Genomic DNA, 15,467 nt, shown 5'->3' with positions numbered 1-15,467 from the left:
TGCCAACACACCCAAAAGCTTCCAGCAATAGAAAGCTTGCTTTCTGGTTCACTGTACAGCTTCCTCGTTGCCACTGAATCCATTCCTTCTGCACTATCTACAAAGGACATAACTTAATTTGTTAAAATGTTAACAGCAGCTAGTAATAATGTACTAGAATTCAAAATATTCAGAATGTCACTGTCTTATTTGGTCTTAATATATTTTTTGCAAATTATGTCCAGCAGCAGAAGTGAACTCTGCCCATGTACCATATATCAAAAAATCAATCAACCTGTGTTTCCTGTAAGCACTTTGCAATTTGTGACCAGTTTAATAAGGTAACTATGCATAAAAGTCTTGCTTTGTTTTTTTACTATCTTTTGGGTATACCATAGGGTACGCCTCAGTTCAAATGACATGAAGCCTAAAAGCAATGTTACTGAAGAAGCCCAGCTTCCTGCCAGTTCCTACAAATCGGAAGTCTGTGCAGGTGCTGATGTACAACTGGCAGCATGCCATGGAAGTGTGGAGTGATGGTCATCTCTAGCTGTATTTAGTATATATTGACAGTGTTGACATTTTGACACATCTGCTCATTTATTCAAGCAAGCGGGTAATTGCTATTGGCACCACATCAGAGTTAGATCAGTGGAGGGGCTTGTTGCTGCTGCTGCTCCTCCCTGTTAACAACACTTTTTGCTAAAATTTGCATTAACCTTGCACTCCTTTCACTTTCTTTCATTGTATGTATAGTTCATGGATGCAGTCAACTCAAATTGTATTGATTTTGGATTTATTTTATGGACTTTGGCTTGACTGGGTTCACAGTGTCTGGGACAACTGAATTTTTTTTGTGGTTCATTGGATGAGACTTTCTTTTGTTTGCCTGCTCCTGCCTGATGTATGAACATTTTTTTCTTTGCACTGTGGAGATCTAAGAGCTGGGGATGTTCTGTCTCCTTGCTTAATATGGATATGCTGAATTGCTGCTCATTTCTTCTATACGTGCTTGACTGGGAATGACTAAGAATTGATCTGATGTTAACACACACCTGGCTTGTGGTTCTGGGGCAATCACACCTGTAATATCCAGTGTTACATGTGTGTAGTTGTATGTTGGAGCCTCCAAATTCTGGTAGTTATCTTTCATGTGCATCTTGCAATATCACCACACCATGCCCATCTCACCTTCTCCACTGAGCTGCACTGCATCTCTGATACCTAAGAGAGAAGTATCACTCTATACTCTGCTAAAATACTCTCATGAAAAAATCCTTCTTATTAAATAGCTTGTTCAGAGCATTCTAGTCTGACCACTTCTCCTAAAAGACACTGACATTGTGTGGTGCCCGAAATATTTACATTGCGGGTCAGGTCACTACCACCACCGGACTGTGGATGAAAAGTTCACCCGCCAGTATTTGTTCCGGAATACACCATGCTACTCATGGCTTTGGAAACTAGAGTGTCAGTGTGCCAAATTTGCAATATGCTAAAATAACCTCTGGATATAGATCTGTGCACAACAAACCTTCATCAGCTAATATTGCATTGTTTAACTCAAGATCTCTTAGTGGCAAAGCATTGGTGCTATCAGAATTGATGACAGATTCCAAACCTGATATGCTATGCTTAAGAGAAACCTGGCTAAAACCAAACGAATTTACATCCCTCACAGAGGCAACACCATCCAAATATGTTTAGTTCAGACGCCCACACGACAAGACAAGGTGGAGGGGTCACAGTAATCATTAGATTGGAGTTAAACATCAAAAGAATCCCAAATGACTGCCCATTATCTTTCAATTGTCAATAGCAAATAGCAAAATCTGGTCCTGTCATACTTTTTGTTGTCTATCGTCTCACAAAATACAATGCGTCTTTCTTACCTGTTGTGACTGAACTATTAACCTACTTAAGTTCCCTTTCCCAGAGAATCATTCTTCTTGGCGATTTCAACACCCACATTGATATTCCTAGTCCTACCTATAAACTTAGAAATTAATTCCTGTCCTTGCTGGACTGTTTTGACTTGATGCAACATGTTGATTTTCCTACCCACTCTGGTGGTTATATATTGGACCTGATCTGCACATCTGGCTTATCTGTTGGCAACACTTATAGCAGTGATTTCAGACTTGCTGATCATAAAGCAGTACTTTTCACTGTCTCAATACCTCTCCTTCCTTTTACCTGTAAATGTCAAATTTTTTTCAGAAACCTTAAAAATATCTGTCTATCTGTCCTTGCTGGATCAATTTGTGGTGTTATTCTGCCTTTTCCTGTTCCATCAACGCTAGATAGTCTTGTTGACTGTGGAGTTTTCCTTTAACCGTTCAGCTCCATGGTACAACTCAGAATTATGGTCTATGAAAGCAGCTGGTCAATGCATTGAGAGAATGTCACGTAAGACTGGCCTCACTGTGCATATCCAGGCTTTCTCTGACCATCAATGAGCTTACAGAGATGCACTAACGCAGGCCAAGAATAATAGAAAGCGGCCATAATAACCTGTTGGTTTTATTCTTTGTAGTTACTAAACTACATCAGCCTGCCCCTGGCCCAATTACCTCCTCTCATGAAGTCTATGAAAAAATCCTTAAATTTTCCTATAATTAAAGGTCTAAATAATCCAACTAACATAAATCCATCATCCATTTATACTGTATATTTCCCTGTCTTCCCATTTCATCCAGTTCCTTCGCTGAATTTTTACCCAGTCACATCTGCATTTGTTAATGACCTGCTTTGTAAGAGGAGGCTGACTACTTGCGTACTGGACCCCATCCCCACCACACTTCTTAAATCCTGCCTTCATGCCATAATCCTGACTTTTACATCAATAATAAATACATCCTCAGACACTGGCTTTGTGCCAGTCACATTTAAAATTGTATCTGTAACTCCAATGTTAAAGTCTGGTCTTGACACTGACAGTCTTAACAATTTTCGGCAAGCCTCACGCTCATCTATTATGGCAGCAGGCTATGGACAAACCAGCATATTAATTCTGTTAGATGTCAGTGCAGCATTTGACACTGTCAGAGATGATATTCTACTGTCCAGAATGGAGAACATTCTGGCTATCTCTGGCACTGCCCTCCAGTGGTTTAGGTTTTCTCTGCCTGATTGGCAAGAGTTTGTTAGTCTTGGTAACAGCAGGTCCAGCTCAGCATCAGTCACACAAGGAGTTCTTCAGGTCTCTGTCCTCGACCCTCTGTTTTTCTGTATCTATATGCATCCCTTTGACCATATTAATTGTATCTTCAGACTAGGTTGTCATTTTTATGCACATGGTACTCAACTCTATTTCAATGTTAAAAGTGAAACTTCATCAGAGCTTTCTCAGCTCACAACTTGCCTCAGTGAAATAAAAACTTGGATGGAGCAGAACTCCTTAAAATGAAATTACAACAAAACTGAACTCCTACAAATTGACACTGAAGCACAACCTAAGAACATGAGCTCTTTTTTAATCACTGTTGATAATGATCTCATTAGACCATCTTCTGATGCCAGGAATGTTTTCAAAACTCTGTTGCAAGAGTCCTTATGTGGACCAGCAACAGCGAGCACATAACACCCATCCTGCTTTGCCTCCACTGGCTCCGTGTGTCTTAAAGGATCAAATATAAAATTGTGTTAATAACCTACAAAGCTTTAAATGGTCTCGCACCTGAGTACATCTGAGATGACTAAGGTCATCTGATTCTGGCCATCTTGTAGTGCTGCACACTAACCTGCACTCTATGGGTGACAGAACCTTCAGCTGTATAGCGCCCAGACTTTGGAATGACTGCCTGAAATTAATTAGATCAGCTGATTCCATTAATTAAAAAAATAATAATAATAAAAATCTTAAAACTCCTCTGTTTGGAGGGCTTTTCACTTAACATTCTGACGCTCCTTTCAGTTTACCATCTTTTTCCAGATGCTTAGGATAATTTGTTTGTGTGTTATATCACAAATTATGTTGTTTGTTCAGGTATTTCTTTTCGTATTGAATTTAGTAATTTACTCTGGTTTACTGTCTTTTATTCTATTCAATGTTTTGTATATCCTGTATTTGTCTGTTTAGTGTTCTATGAGAAAATATTTCTATCCAATGTTACGTATACCTACGTATACGTATTATTATTATTAATTATTATTTATTGTTGTTATTATTAATAGTAACAAGGCCGCGTGGGTGAAGACAGTTGATAGTTGTAACAGTGGTAATGTGTGTGTTAACCATAGAGAGGCAGTGAATGCAGGATTAAGGTGAACAACTACCAGTGTGTACAAAAAGACCAGCTTTATTAATCTCACCAGCCCTTGGCGCACACTCTCCTTGTGTCACGAGCCTTTCCAAATTGTGAATGTTTTTTTGCTTATCGTATGGTGCAACCTAACGTATTTGATGAACAATATTTAAGAGTAACTATAATAATAATAATAAGAGTGAAATAACAGGCCTTGGGTACATTTTCATTTAAGTGTAATGAAAAAATGTCTAGTACAGTTAAGAGCAGTTTATTGCTTGTACATTAGAAGTAATGTTTAATTGCAAATAATCTAACTTTTTGAAAGCTGTAAAAAGAAACTATGCAGAAATTAAGCCTGAAGGAAACTGTTGAATTTATATTCAGTAAATATTTCAAATTATTCTGCATGTTTATCTTAAAAAAATTTCAGTGTGCACATATTTTTGAACAAATGTCATAGCATTGAATATGTATGTTTACCTTAAAAATATAAACCGTGTTCACTTATTATCTATTTGCTACATGATGTATGCATAATTAAATAAATTAATAAAGAAGGAAACATAATGATCCAGTTATTTATTCTAGTTGTGCTGTTTACATTTTCCTGCTCTTTCATAATTAGTAATAATATGTTTCGATTTCTGTGTTACAGTCCGCTTTCTAATGAAGATTCAATAGAAGTTGGAAGACTGCATTTCAAGGCTTTCTTTACACCAGGCCATACTGTTGGCCACATGATTTATCTTCTTGATGGGAAGTCCATTGATGGCCCTTCCAGTCTCTTCTCAGGCGATCTTATTTTCCTCTCTGGTTGTGGTGAGTAATATGTGTCTGTTTACTTTTTTATTTTTATTTGCTATTAGCAGAACAGAGAAAAAAAAAGAGAATCTTGTTATTTTGAAAAATTGAGGAAGTTAGGCTTGAATGGATTATTTTGTTTAAATTTTTGGTTTGCAAACATATGTTTGTTTTTCAAATTGAATAAAGTACATGCTGTTATAATGGAGAATAGCTCAATTGCAAGCCAGCTTGGATATAATGAGTATTATGTGCAATGTTCTTGTAGTATTAATCTTTATGAGAATAGCCATGCTGGTGTGTTTTAATTAGGAGAATAAGCACACATTAAAAATAATTTGGTCTGCAGTTACCATAGATACTAAAATAACTAAATGATTAGCAACTTCTACTTTAAAGCCACCTTCATATAAAGACTGTTTTTCTTTATAACAGACATAGATACCCCATTTTATGAGTACTGCAAAGCAAATATATCCTATTTTGAAATGCTGCCTTATCAATAGAGAATGCCTGCCCTTATTCCCAGAAAGGATATTTAAAACTGAGTGTCCGTCTGCTGTTTAATGTCTGCCTGGACTATTACACTCTGCCTTCCAAGGGAATGAAACCCAGGTTTCTGCACCATTTGTCTTTATCTAAGAATTCACTCTTAGTGGTGTTTTGGCTAATCGCCACTGCTGGGTGCAAATGGGGGCCCTTCTGGTTACATAGAAGGTATCTAATTTTGTTCAACAAAAGAAAGACCGTGATCCTCAACCCCACATCTCATCAGTACTGGGCCAGTGTCTAATCTGGATGTGGTGCATTTCTGTAGGCAGCTTCAGAATGAGCTCTTTCCATGGCCCTATGTGTGTCTGGACTGTTATACTCATTAAACCATCAGTTCTACACAATCACATGTAGGGATTCCTTATTATTTTAGATTGGCCGAGGTCACATTCATTTCTCTATACGTCCTTATGTCGGAGATGTGCAGCAGGATACACCTATGGAAGCTGGACGACACTAATCATTTCATACTGACAGTGCAAGCAAAAACATTCTAATGCGTGGTTCATCTGGTATATATCTAGTACTGGCAGTAGTGGAGGTGTTAGAACTTGTAGGATAGTAGTAGTAGTATCCCCTCTTGTTATTGTTTCACCATCCTTTTGGTTAGTCAGCAGTTTTCTTTGTGTACCACACATTGTAATTTTATTGTAATCATAAACTTTTTGCAGTATAAACTTAATGAAGTGTTTTTAATATAAGAAATTAAGTGCATAATGAAGCAAAATCATAGTAACCGTCAGACTCAATCAGCAGTTAAGTGTTCTGATATGTTATTTGTTGGTCTAGCCATGGGGAAACTAGCGTGCAAGTTTGGCAAATTTAAGCCAAATTACCAAGACTGTTTTCATGCAGTTGTCTGGCTAAGTAAAAGGAAAAACTGCTGCCCATGAAGATTTTCTTTCAAGCAGAAAATAGAAATGAGAACCCTATTGCCTCTGCAGAACTTGGCTGGCTTGGCAGATAACATAAAAAACATAGCCCCCTTTTTGTTGTGAGTCAGCAGATTATGCTGGCAAAACTGAAAAAATTCCAGTTGCATGGAACTTAACAGGATGATGCTGGAAACTCCAGAATAACAAACACAGCAGCTGTAGTAGGCCTGCAGCAGTAGACAAGAAATCTGCTCCCCACAGTAACACGACCCTTATTTGAGTAAAATCTGACTTACTTTTTTTCTTTTTTGTTTTTTAATGGCAAACTTTGAACACTGAATTAAAGCACTATTTGTTGGTAAAATATAATCAAGCAGTAGCCAGAAACGTTAAGAGGCACCTTGCCAGAATTGCTTCTAAAAGCTATTAAATTGTCAAATATAAAAAGTGCTTTTTTCTTTTTACTAATTATTTGAATAAAATTCATTGCCTACCGGTATACCCCTAGTTTGAGAACTTAACCGGCTTAAGAGAAACCCTCGTCTGAGTCATAGGGTGCTTTCCCGCGGCAGGAACTTTGTTTTCTGAAACCAATGAGCTTCTATATGATGTAGGCTCTGGGCCACGTTCATGTGTTGAGTTCCCACCACACAACAAGAACTGTACCCTTTATGCATGATATGTGATATGCAAAGGTCGTAGGTTAAACCGTTGACGTCCTTTCAATAGGCAATAGTACCATCAAAACAATGGATGAGGTGTTGTCCTTGTGCTGTGTGTTATTGTAAATGCATTTATTGCTATTTCAGAGAATTGATTTAAGGAATTAGTCAACATGGTTAAAAAACAGGAAAGTTAGAGCACAAAAGAGAAGGTGTTGGATTTCAGAGATTCAAGATTGTGAGGTGGAAATAACATGCAAGTAAAAAAAGGGTAAAAATAATGTTAATCATTAAATATACAATAATTAATGCTGTTATGAAATTCAGATTTAAAAATAGATGGCAGCAGTCCTTGTGGTCAGTCAGTCGGCACAATTCATGGCCCATTCTCCACCCATGTTAGTTCCTTGTTGAATGGAAAGTACATACCCTGGAGTAGGAGCTTAAAAAAAAAAAAAAAAAAGTACCAGGAACTGCAAATGTCCCAGGTTACCGTGGTGGGAATGGCACAAAATGTCCTGAATTTCTAAAAAGTTCCTGGTTCCTGAAAAAAGTTCCTGTGGTGGATAAGTGTCTAGAGCCAGTTTCAAAGATACAGGCCAGAATGGCTCTTGCTTGGTGCGACACTGTCTGGTTCACAGGAACACATCATGATGTGAATGATTTTACAGGGCTATGCACAAGAATAACAGAAAAATAAAATCTCTAAATCTAAATTTAAAAAACAAAAACACAAAACAAAGAGTCTTTCTAAATTTCTCAAAGCAAAGGGAAAAAGAAAAGCCATTTTTTCTTTTGTTTTGTGATGGGGGCTGCTTCTCCTCCAGCCATTTCATAATAAGCACCCACAAGACTGTTGAACTTGCAAAGAAAATTTATATCCCCAGTTATGTCACACGTGTGCTGCAATGACATTCATATTCTGCTCCGATGATGGCATGAAGCTACAGTTTTATGTAGAGGATGCAGTAATTGAGAACAGAAACTTAACATAGCACACAACAAAGAAAAAAAAAAGATGACATGCTGGTGAATGTTGTAATGTTTTTTCTCATAGTGATGTCTCTAAATATAGGATATAAAATAAATAGATAAACATGATTTCTTTGTTATATGGTACTAATTTCTGGGAAGGGTTGAGAATAGCTGGTGTCTCACCTTGTACCAGGTGCTCCTGCTGTAGACTCCTTGTGACCATGAACTGGATGAGTAAGTTAGAAGATGGATGCGTGCACAAGTTGACTCACCATATTATTATCCTATTAATCAGGGTAGAGGTAAGACCTGTTGGTTTACAATTGTGAGATCCGTTATGTCTCCTTTCTTGTATACAGGAAGATCACTCACAATTTTAAAGTCATTAATTACTTCCCGGTTGTGAACTGACTGCTGAAGGAAATTGTTTCTAAAATCTGAAAAGATGAGGGTGTCGGGAAATTATTGTGTTTATTGTATTGTGATTACTACATTTTTAAACTACAGTGTCTGAGTTTTTTTTATCATATAGAAGAGAACTGAGTGATTTACCTGGATGCTTGAATTTATTTGTTATTGTTTGTTTCATTAATTATTCTGTACATTGCCAAGAGACAGTCTTAATGTAAACTTTACAAACGTAGAATTAATAAACCATTTCCTCTTCTGATGACTAGTGCTGTTTATTTTTTTTTCCTTTTTAACTTCAGGGAGAATGTTTGAAGGCAGTGCTTCAACTATGCTGGCATCATTAGACACTGTAGCTGGTCTGGGAGATGAAACACTTATGTGGCCAGGTACAGTGTTTTTAGAAAACAAAATATTTTCCCATTGCTTTGGATTTTTGAATAAAAGGAATTGTATATAGTCTCATACAAGTCATCTAAGAACATGTAGTTAACACATTACATAAAATGACCATTGATTATTGTTCGTGAATGGTGTTAAAATCATTAGAAAAAAAATTGTGACTCTGATAGAATACTCTAGTATTGTCCTTTTAATTTTAACTTGTAATCAAATGCTTGTTTAAAGAGTGTCTACATGTGGAGATTGTGCTTTAACCACAGAAAATGCAGAAGTCTTGGCAATCCAGCTATTAAAAAAAATGGATAGCACTTAAAAAGTGTTGGAGCATATACCCCATGTGGTTGTTTTGTTCTCTAAAGGAAACGTGCACTTTTTCCTGCTAATCCTCCATTCCCACAACCTTGCATCGCCAAAAAAGCTTAAAATTAGTTTAACTGTGTTCTACATTTCTGACACCACAGCAATGCCCTCTAAGACCTGAAGTTAGAGTAGAGAGAGTCACAGTACTTTTTCATTGTATAAGTGACTTCTAATTCCAGGAAGATGCTGCACAACTGAAAAAAGTATTCATCAGACAGCCCAGCACCCTGGCTGATCAGGGAAAAATACATCTTGTGAATTTATAAGATAGGAATGTTTACACTGTGTGGGATTACAAGTGAATCTACCAGTCATCAAATGTTGGCACATAGTATCTGGATATGAAGTTGTTTTATTATTGTGCACATTATTATGCACTAAAAGATCTGACTGTAGCACGACTGTTGGTATTACGTTGTACCACTAAATATTTCCTTCACAAAATACTGTAACATCATTGAGGCATTTGACAGGTCGATGAACCATGCCAATTCTGCTTTGATCTTGAAAGCTAGTTGAAAGACCATGCACTAGATGTTATATATGTCTTTACCTTTACATTTTCAGTTGCATTATTTCATTTAATTTGAACAAATGTAATGTTCTGCTTGGCAAAATATTTTTATTAAAAAAGAAAGTATGCCTCTGGGTATAGAAATGTATATTGTTAAAGGTATCTTAAAGAACATAACAAGTGAAGTCAGAGAAAACCTGACATCTTCTAAAAATAAACATATAAATGAACAAGTGTACCTTGTCATGATCCTTTAGCTATGCGTTGTTCTGTTGCGTAATGATGCCTGGTACAAAGTACTTCAAATATGGCTTTAAATAGAACTTGAACTATGCATTACCTTAACTTGGTTCATTAATTTGTCACCAGCAAGTGTAGTCTAAGGTTTTCAGTTAATGGAAAGATTACTATTCTTTTGTGCTATGCAAGAAAAAGAACAAAAAGTTCATAATATGCAGCAAAATCATTCTATCTGTACTTCTGGAATGTTTGCAGTCCCATGTTAATAATAGTTTTAATCCTCTTAATTCAGTGCTGAAATTGAAATTCTGTACATAATATAATTAGTTTGATTGAGACTGGTTCTTTCCTGAGCCACAACACTCTGTCACACCTTTGAGGGAGTTTGGGGCAGATAGGATTCACAGATCAAAAAGTCTAAACAGATAATTGCCCTTTTGCGGCTTTTCTCCATTTTTTCTGCTTGTCTACCCTGTTAGGTGGGTTTCACCAACCAAGGGTAATGTGACTATAGGAATTTTCCTGGATCTGCCATACATTTGACATTTCATTGTCACATGATGGAAGCTGCACATTTCAGGAAACGGTGTCAAGCTTGTTTTATTGAAATTGCTTATAAATAAAGATGTTTTATCATTAAAATAAAAAATATATAGGTAATTTAAAACAATGTTTGAACTGTTGAACTATTCAGATTAGTTGAATCACTGTGACATTATTGATAAATCAGAGGTTTATGTGGGGTTGTCCTTTTAACAGGTGCAAAGTGGGAACCAGCCCTGGTCAAGGTGCCAATTTGTTGGAGGGTCCACTTATGCAAACACTCTCCTGCACACTGACAAAGGCCCCTTTGGAATTGCCAGCATACATAGACAGTATGACTTTGGGAATGTGGGAGGATAAAAAGATTACTTAAAAGAAAACCCCAGAGACACATGGAGAACTTGTAAAATCCACACAGATATGGACATGTTTGTGGGATTTGAAACTGGGGTCCTGAATCCATGAGGTAGTAGTGCTAACCTCTGCAGGATTAACCCCTCCCCACCCCATTTCTTACACTGTTATTTTTAATAATGAAATTAATATTGAAATTGGAAGGACATCTTTTGAGAAAGCGAAGTCAACAAAGGCACACTGTATTTACATGTCAAGATTCTGAAACTGAGTGATTCAGTTTTGTTCCTAATTTTATGAGGCCCCAATGACTTCGCTGAACAGGGCTTACAGTTAGGAGAAGCAAAATAGATCCTGATTATTATCTTATCACACTTGAGAGATAAGTACTTGTCAGAAGTAATGGGTATCCACACAATTAACTGTAAAAAGCATAACTTAGGTTGGTAGGAGTCGGTTTAGTATATCTAGATGAGCCTCTCTTTGCTCTACAGAGGGCACTTTTATAAGCTTGTTATTGACATTGATACTGGCTGCACAAATGAATAAAACTTTGTCTCCTTTTTATTTTCTAGTTTTTCACATTGATATCTGTAGGTAACAATCAGTCTTATCCACTCACTCCCTAACAGGCAACAGAAATCTTAAAAAAAAAAAGTAAAAAATATTCAGCACTAAAGAAGAAATTGCACCTAGCTTGAATTTTAATGCTGTTTTGACTTTGCACATACCAGCAACTGCATCAACAGACTAACACGTGAAGAACATTACTAAAGGCAGGAAATATGCAAGTCTCTTGTCCAATACTTAGATAGTTAAGGAAGTAAGAACTCTTTGTGTGGCTTGATTGATGGAGATGTTGAAGAAACCCCAATAGTTTATTTGAGATGGCATCAAATGTAAGGCTGTAGCAAATAATCCCTTGGTGTTGGTAGCCTTTGTTCTCAAAAGTAGTTCAATTAAAACCAAGAACCCGTTTTTCTTTTCTTCACTTTCCACTATTGTTTAAAAAATGTTTCTCTTCCTGTGCCTAACATTCAGTCAAAAAATTGTGCAAAAGAATACTGTATTTGACTTTTGACTATTCTTGCCTTTCCTGTAGTCTCTCTTTTTGGCAGTTTTCACTTGTTTTGTACACTTTAAATATCATGTCTGTCTTGTTTCATATACATTATTTTTTCTAGTACTAGTTAATTCTTATTATTTGTATATACAAATGTAAGCTAAATAAATATGTAAATGTATAAATATAGTAGAAAATAGAGCATGTATGTCTACATAACCATTTGAAGCACAAGTCACAGCAACTTGTTTATTATTGATAATTTTTCCTGCTTGTCAGTGTCTAGATTAGCATCTCAAGCATTGAATGATAAATATGAATTGAAAATAACAAAAAGTGAAAAAGTAAAAGTATTTTTGGTTTAACAGTCTGTTTACATTTACTAGGTCACGAATATGCAGAAGATAATTTAACATTTGCTGCAGAGATTGAGCCAGGCAATGATGCTAGAGAAAGCAAATATGTGTGGGTTTTACAGCAGCGAGAAAAGAAATTATGTACAGTAAGTGCTGTTAATTCCCGAGATGTGTAGTACATATTGTATTCAAGTGTATAGATAATATATTTTGTGTTATTCCTAGTTCATACATAAAATACCATGAAAATGTATTTGCCCCTTCCTAATTTCTTTTATTGAAAAATGTTGACATTAAATGTTTCCATGTCTTCAAAAAAAATCTGGTATTAGATAATGGGCACCTCTTTTTACATATGTCATGTATGGAATGAGCACAGTTATCCAACACCAGCTAGTACTACGTGAAATGTAATTGCCCTCTTACACTTAATTGTTACTTCTGCCACCTATAGGTGTAATGACTACACCCAGGCATGTCCTATAATTCATTATCCGTCTCTGTAGATGAATGTTACTCCACTCTTCCTTGAAGAACTGCTTTAATTTAGAAGCAGTGGTTGGTTTTTGAGCATGAATTGTTTGTTCCAGGTCCTTCCACAGAATCTTTGCTGGTTTTTTAATCATTCTGGTGTGGACTTGCTTTTGTGTTTTAGATCATGTCTTGCTGCATGATCCTTCACACTTCACCTCATAGACTCAACATTCTCATTAAGAATTCACTAATAGAGAGCAGAATTCCTGATGGTTCCTTCAATTACAGCAAACTGTTCAGATTGTGAGGAAACCCAGCATTACCACACCATCACTCTACCACTACCACGCCTGATTTTTACAAAGATATTCTTGCTTTGAAATGTTGTGTTCCTTTACGCTTGAAGTAACGGAGCTTATATCACCTATATATATAGAAAATTCTCACAAGAGGCCAGGTTCTTCCTGGAGAAGGAAAGATGAGCATTTATGTTCTTCTTCTTTGTTATCAGTGGTTTCTATTTTGCTGCTCTCTAATGAAGCCTATTTTTTATCCGGAGCATCTGATTGTGGAGCACTGACCTCTGCAGGGCTTTGATTTTTTTTTTTTTTTTTTTGGAAGCTTTATGACTTTCTGCATGATTTTATATTGTGCTGTTGGATTCCTTTTGTCAGGCCATGTGCTGCTAGAAAGATTCACCATCGTTCCAAACGTTTTTCGCTTGGTGATTATTGTTCTCTCTGTTGTTTGGTGGAGTCCCGGGGCCTATGGAAATTGTGTTGTGGCTCTTTTCAGACTGATAGATATGGACAAGTTTTTTTTTTTTTTTCTGATCTCTTTTAGGAATTTCTTTTAATCTTTACATTGTGTGGTCATTAAATCTGTGCTGGTAACTTGACTCTGATGGTAAGAGTCAAAATAAATGAGGTTTATAGTGAGTGAGACTGGCTGTTACAAAGCTTGGCTGTGTTCAGTCAGGTAGGTCTGATTTTTCCCTTGAATTGAATGGGTTTAACTAGGGACAGTTACCTTTTCACACAGCATGTGTTGGTTAACTTTGGGTAACTTTGTTCATTAGATTAAGTTAAATAAGTTGGAAAACATGCTGTTTGTTAATGTACAGTAGGTACTCTTTATCTAATGTTAAATTTTATTTAAACACCTGAAAATATTCAGTGTTAAAATTTGCAGTAGTAGAGGAAATCACAAAGGATGCAGATACCTATTCATGGCACTCTGATTTTTGGCACATACAGTGGTACCTCTGGTCACGACCGTAATTCGTTCCAAAACTCTGGTCGCGACCCGAATGTAATTTCCCCATAAAATTGTATGTAAATACAATTAATCCATTCCAGACTGTACGAACTGTATGTAAATATATATTTTTTTTTAAGCACAAAAATAGTTAATTATACCATAGAATGCACAGGGTAATAGTAAACTAAATGTAAAAACATTGAATAACACTGAGAAAACCTTGAACAGAGAAAACTAACATTGTAAGAGTTTGCGCTAGACCCTTACGAACCGCTCGCTGTAAACATTTTTTATTAGTTTTAAGCACAGGGAAAAAAAAATTAAATGCCGCTTCTCTTGCAAAACTTTTCAAACCATCCTCTACTGGCTTTAAATTCTTCACGTTCACCACTCGAAGAGGGATTTTTTTTTTTCAGCAAATCACCATGAATCTTCCTGGCTTTCTCACATATGATTGGCTCGCTTACGCTATTCCCTGCAAGTTGCATCTCATTCAGCCACACTAGCAACAGTTTTTCCACCTCTTCCAGCACTTGAGGCCTCTGCTTGGTTAACATTATAACTCCTTTTGCAACATCAGCTGCTTTGTTAGGCCCTGTATACGCAAACAAAAGAAAATGGGAAACGGAGAATGGGAAATCATTGGTGCATACGAACGCACATAGGGAAACTGGCCGTCAGCGTTTTTGTTTGCCACCAGAGTGTGTGGTCGTGAACAGATGCAAAATTTTGGCAAACTTTTTGATCGTAACCCGATTTATACATATTCGGAAACGTTCGTGACTAGAGGTTCTACTGTATTCAGAAAGAGCAAGCTTGTTAAAATATTATTTTATTTCAAACATTCCTATATGAATGTTTTTACACTGCGGTGGGTTGGCACCCTGCCCGGGATTGGTTCCCTGCCTTGTGCCCTGTGTTGGCTGGGATTGGCTCCAGCAGAACCCCGTGACCCTGTGTTCGGATTCAGCGGGTTGGAAAATGGATGGATGGATGTTTTTACAGTGTGCTGCTATGTGGAGCACAGGATGTTTCCAAGTGTAAATTGTGCATTTAGTATTTGTAGGGATTTAAGATGACTTATTTTTAACTGGAGCATATAGTCTGTGACTGCATTTTTACAATGTGACAGCTCTAAGACTGGCACTTTTGTGATCTCACAAGTGGCCATGATGGTGCGAGACCTTCAGAAACACCTAGGGAAGCAGGCCAGAATCCCACTAGCCTGCCCAGAGCTGGTGCACCAAAAGGCAGCCTAGCTTCAACTTGATAAGCTAGCTTCAGTCTACACCAGCAAAAGTGCCCTTCACTCTCAAAACTCATAAATATATTCTGCAATGGCCCAACCCTGAAAATACCCCACAAGGGAGAAGACCACTGGCAACTCCTGGCTTGTATA

The 15,467-nt window shown here is 36.9% G+C and overlaps 1 protein-coding gene across 1 annotated transcript in view; it reads left to right on the top strand.

The window, feature by feature from the left end:
* Positions 1-15,467, top strand: part of pnkd (PNKD metallo-beta-lactamase domain containing) — a 58,560-nt gene that overhangs the window by 33,864 nt on the left and 9,229 nt on the right. Inside the window, exons 6-8 of the mRNA XM_028806494.2 lie at positions 4,885-5,048; positions 8,805-8,891; positions 12,365-12,480. Of these exons, the coding sequence (XP_028662327.1) occupies positions 4,885-5,048; positions 8,805-8,891; positions 12,365-12,480 (367 nt within the window). The remainder of the gene's footprint in view (positions 1-4,884; positions 5,049-8,804; positions 8,892-12,364; positions 12,481-15,467) is intronic.

Source organism: Erpetoichthys calabaricus, chromosome 8 (genome assembly GCF_900747795.2).
Source record: "Erpetoichthys calabaricus chromosome 8, fErpCal1.3, whole genome shotgun sequence".
NCBI lineage: Eukaryota > Metazoa > Chordata > Cladistia > Polypteriformes > Polypteridae > Erpetoichthys > Erpetoichthys calabaricus.
Note: the sequence above shows the minus strand (reverse complement) of the source record. Positions and strands in the feature narration are given on the sequence as shown.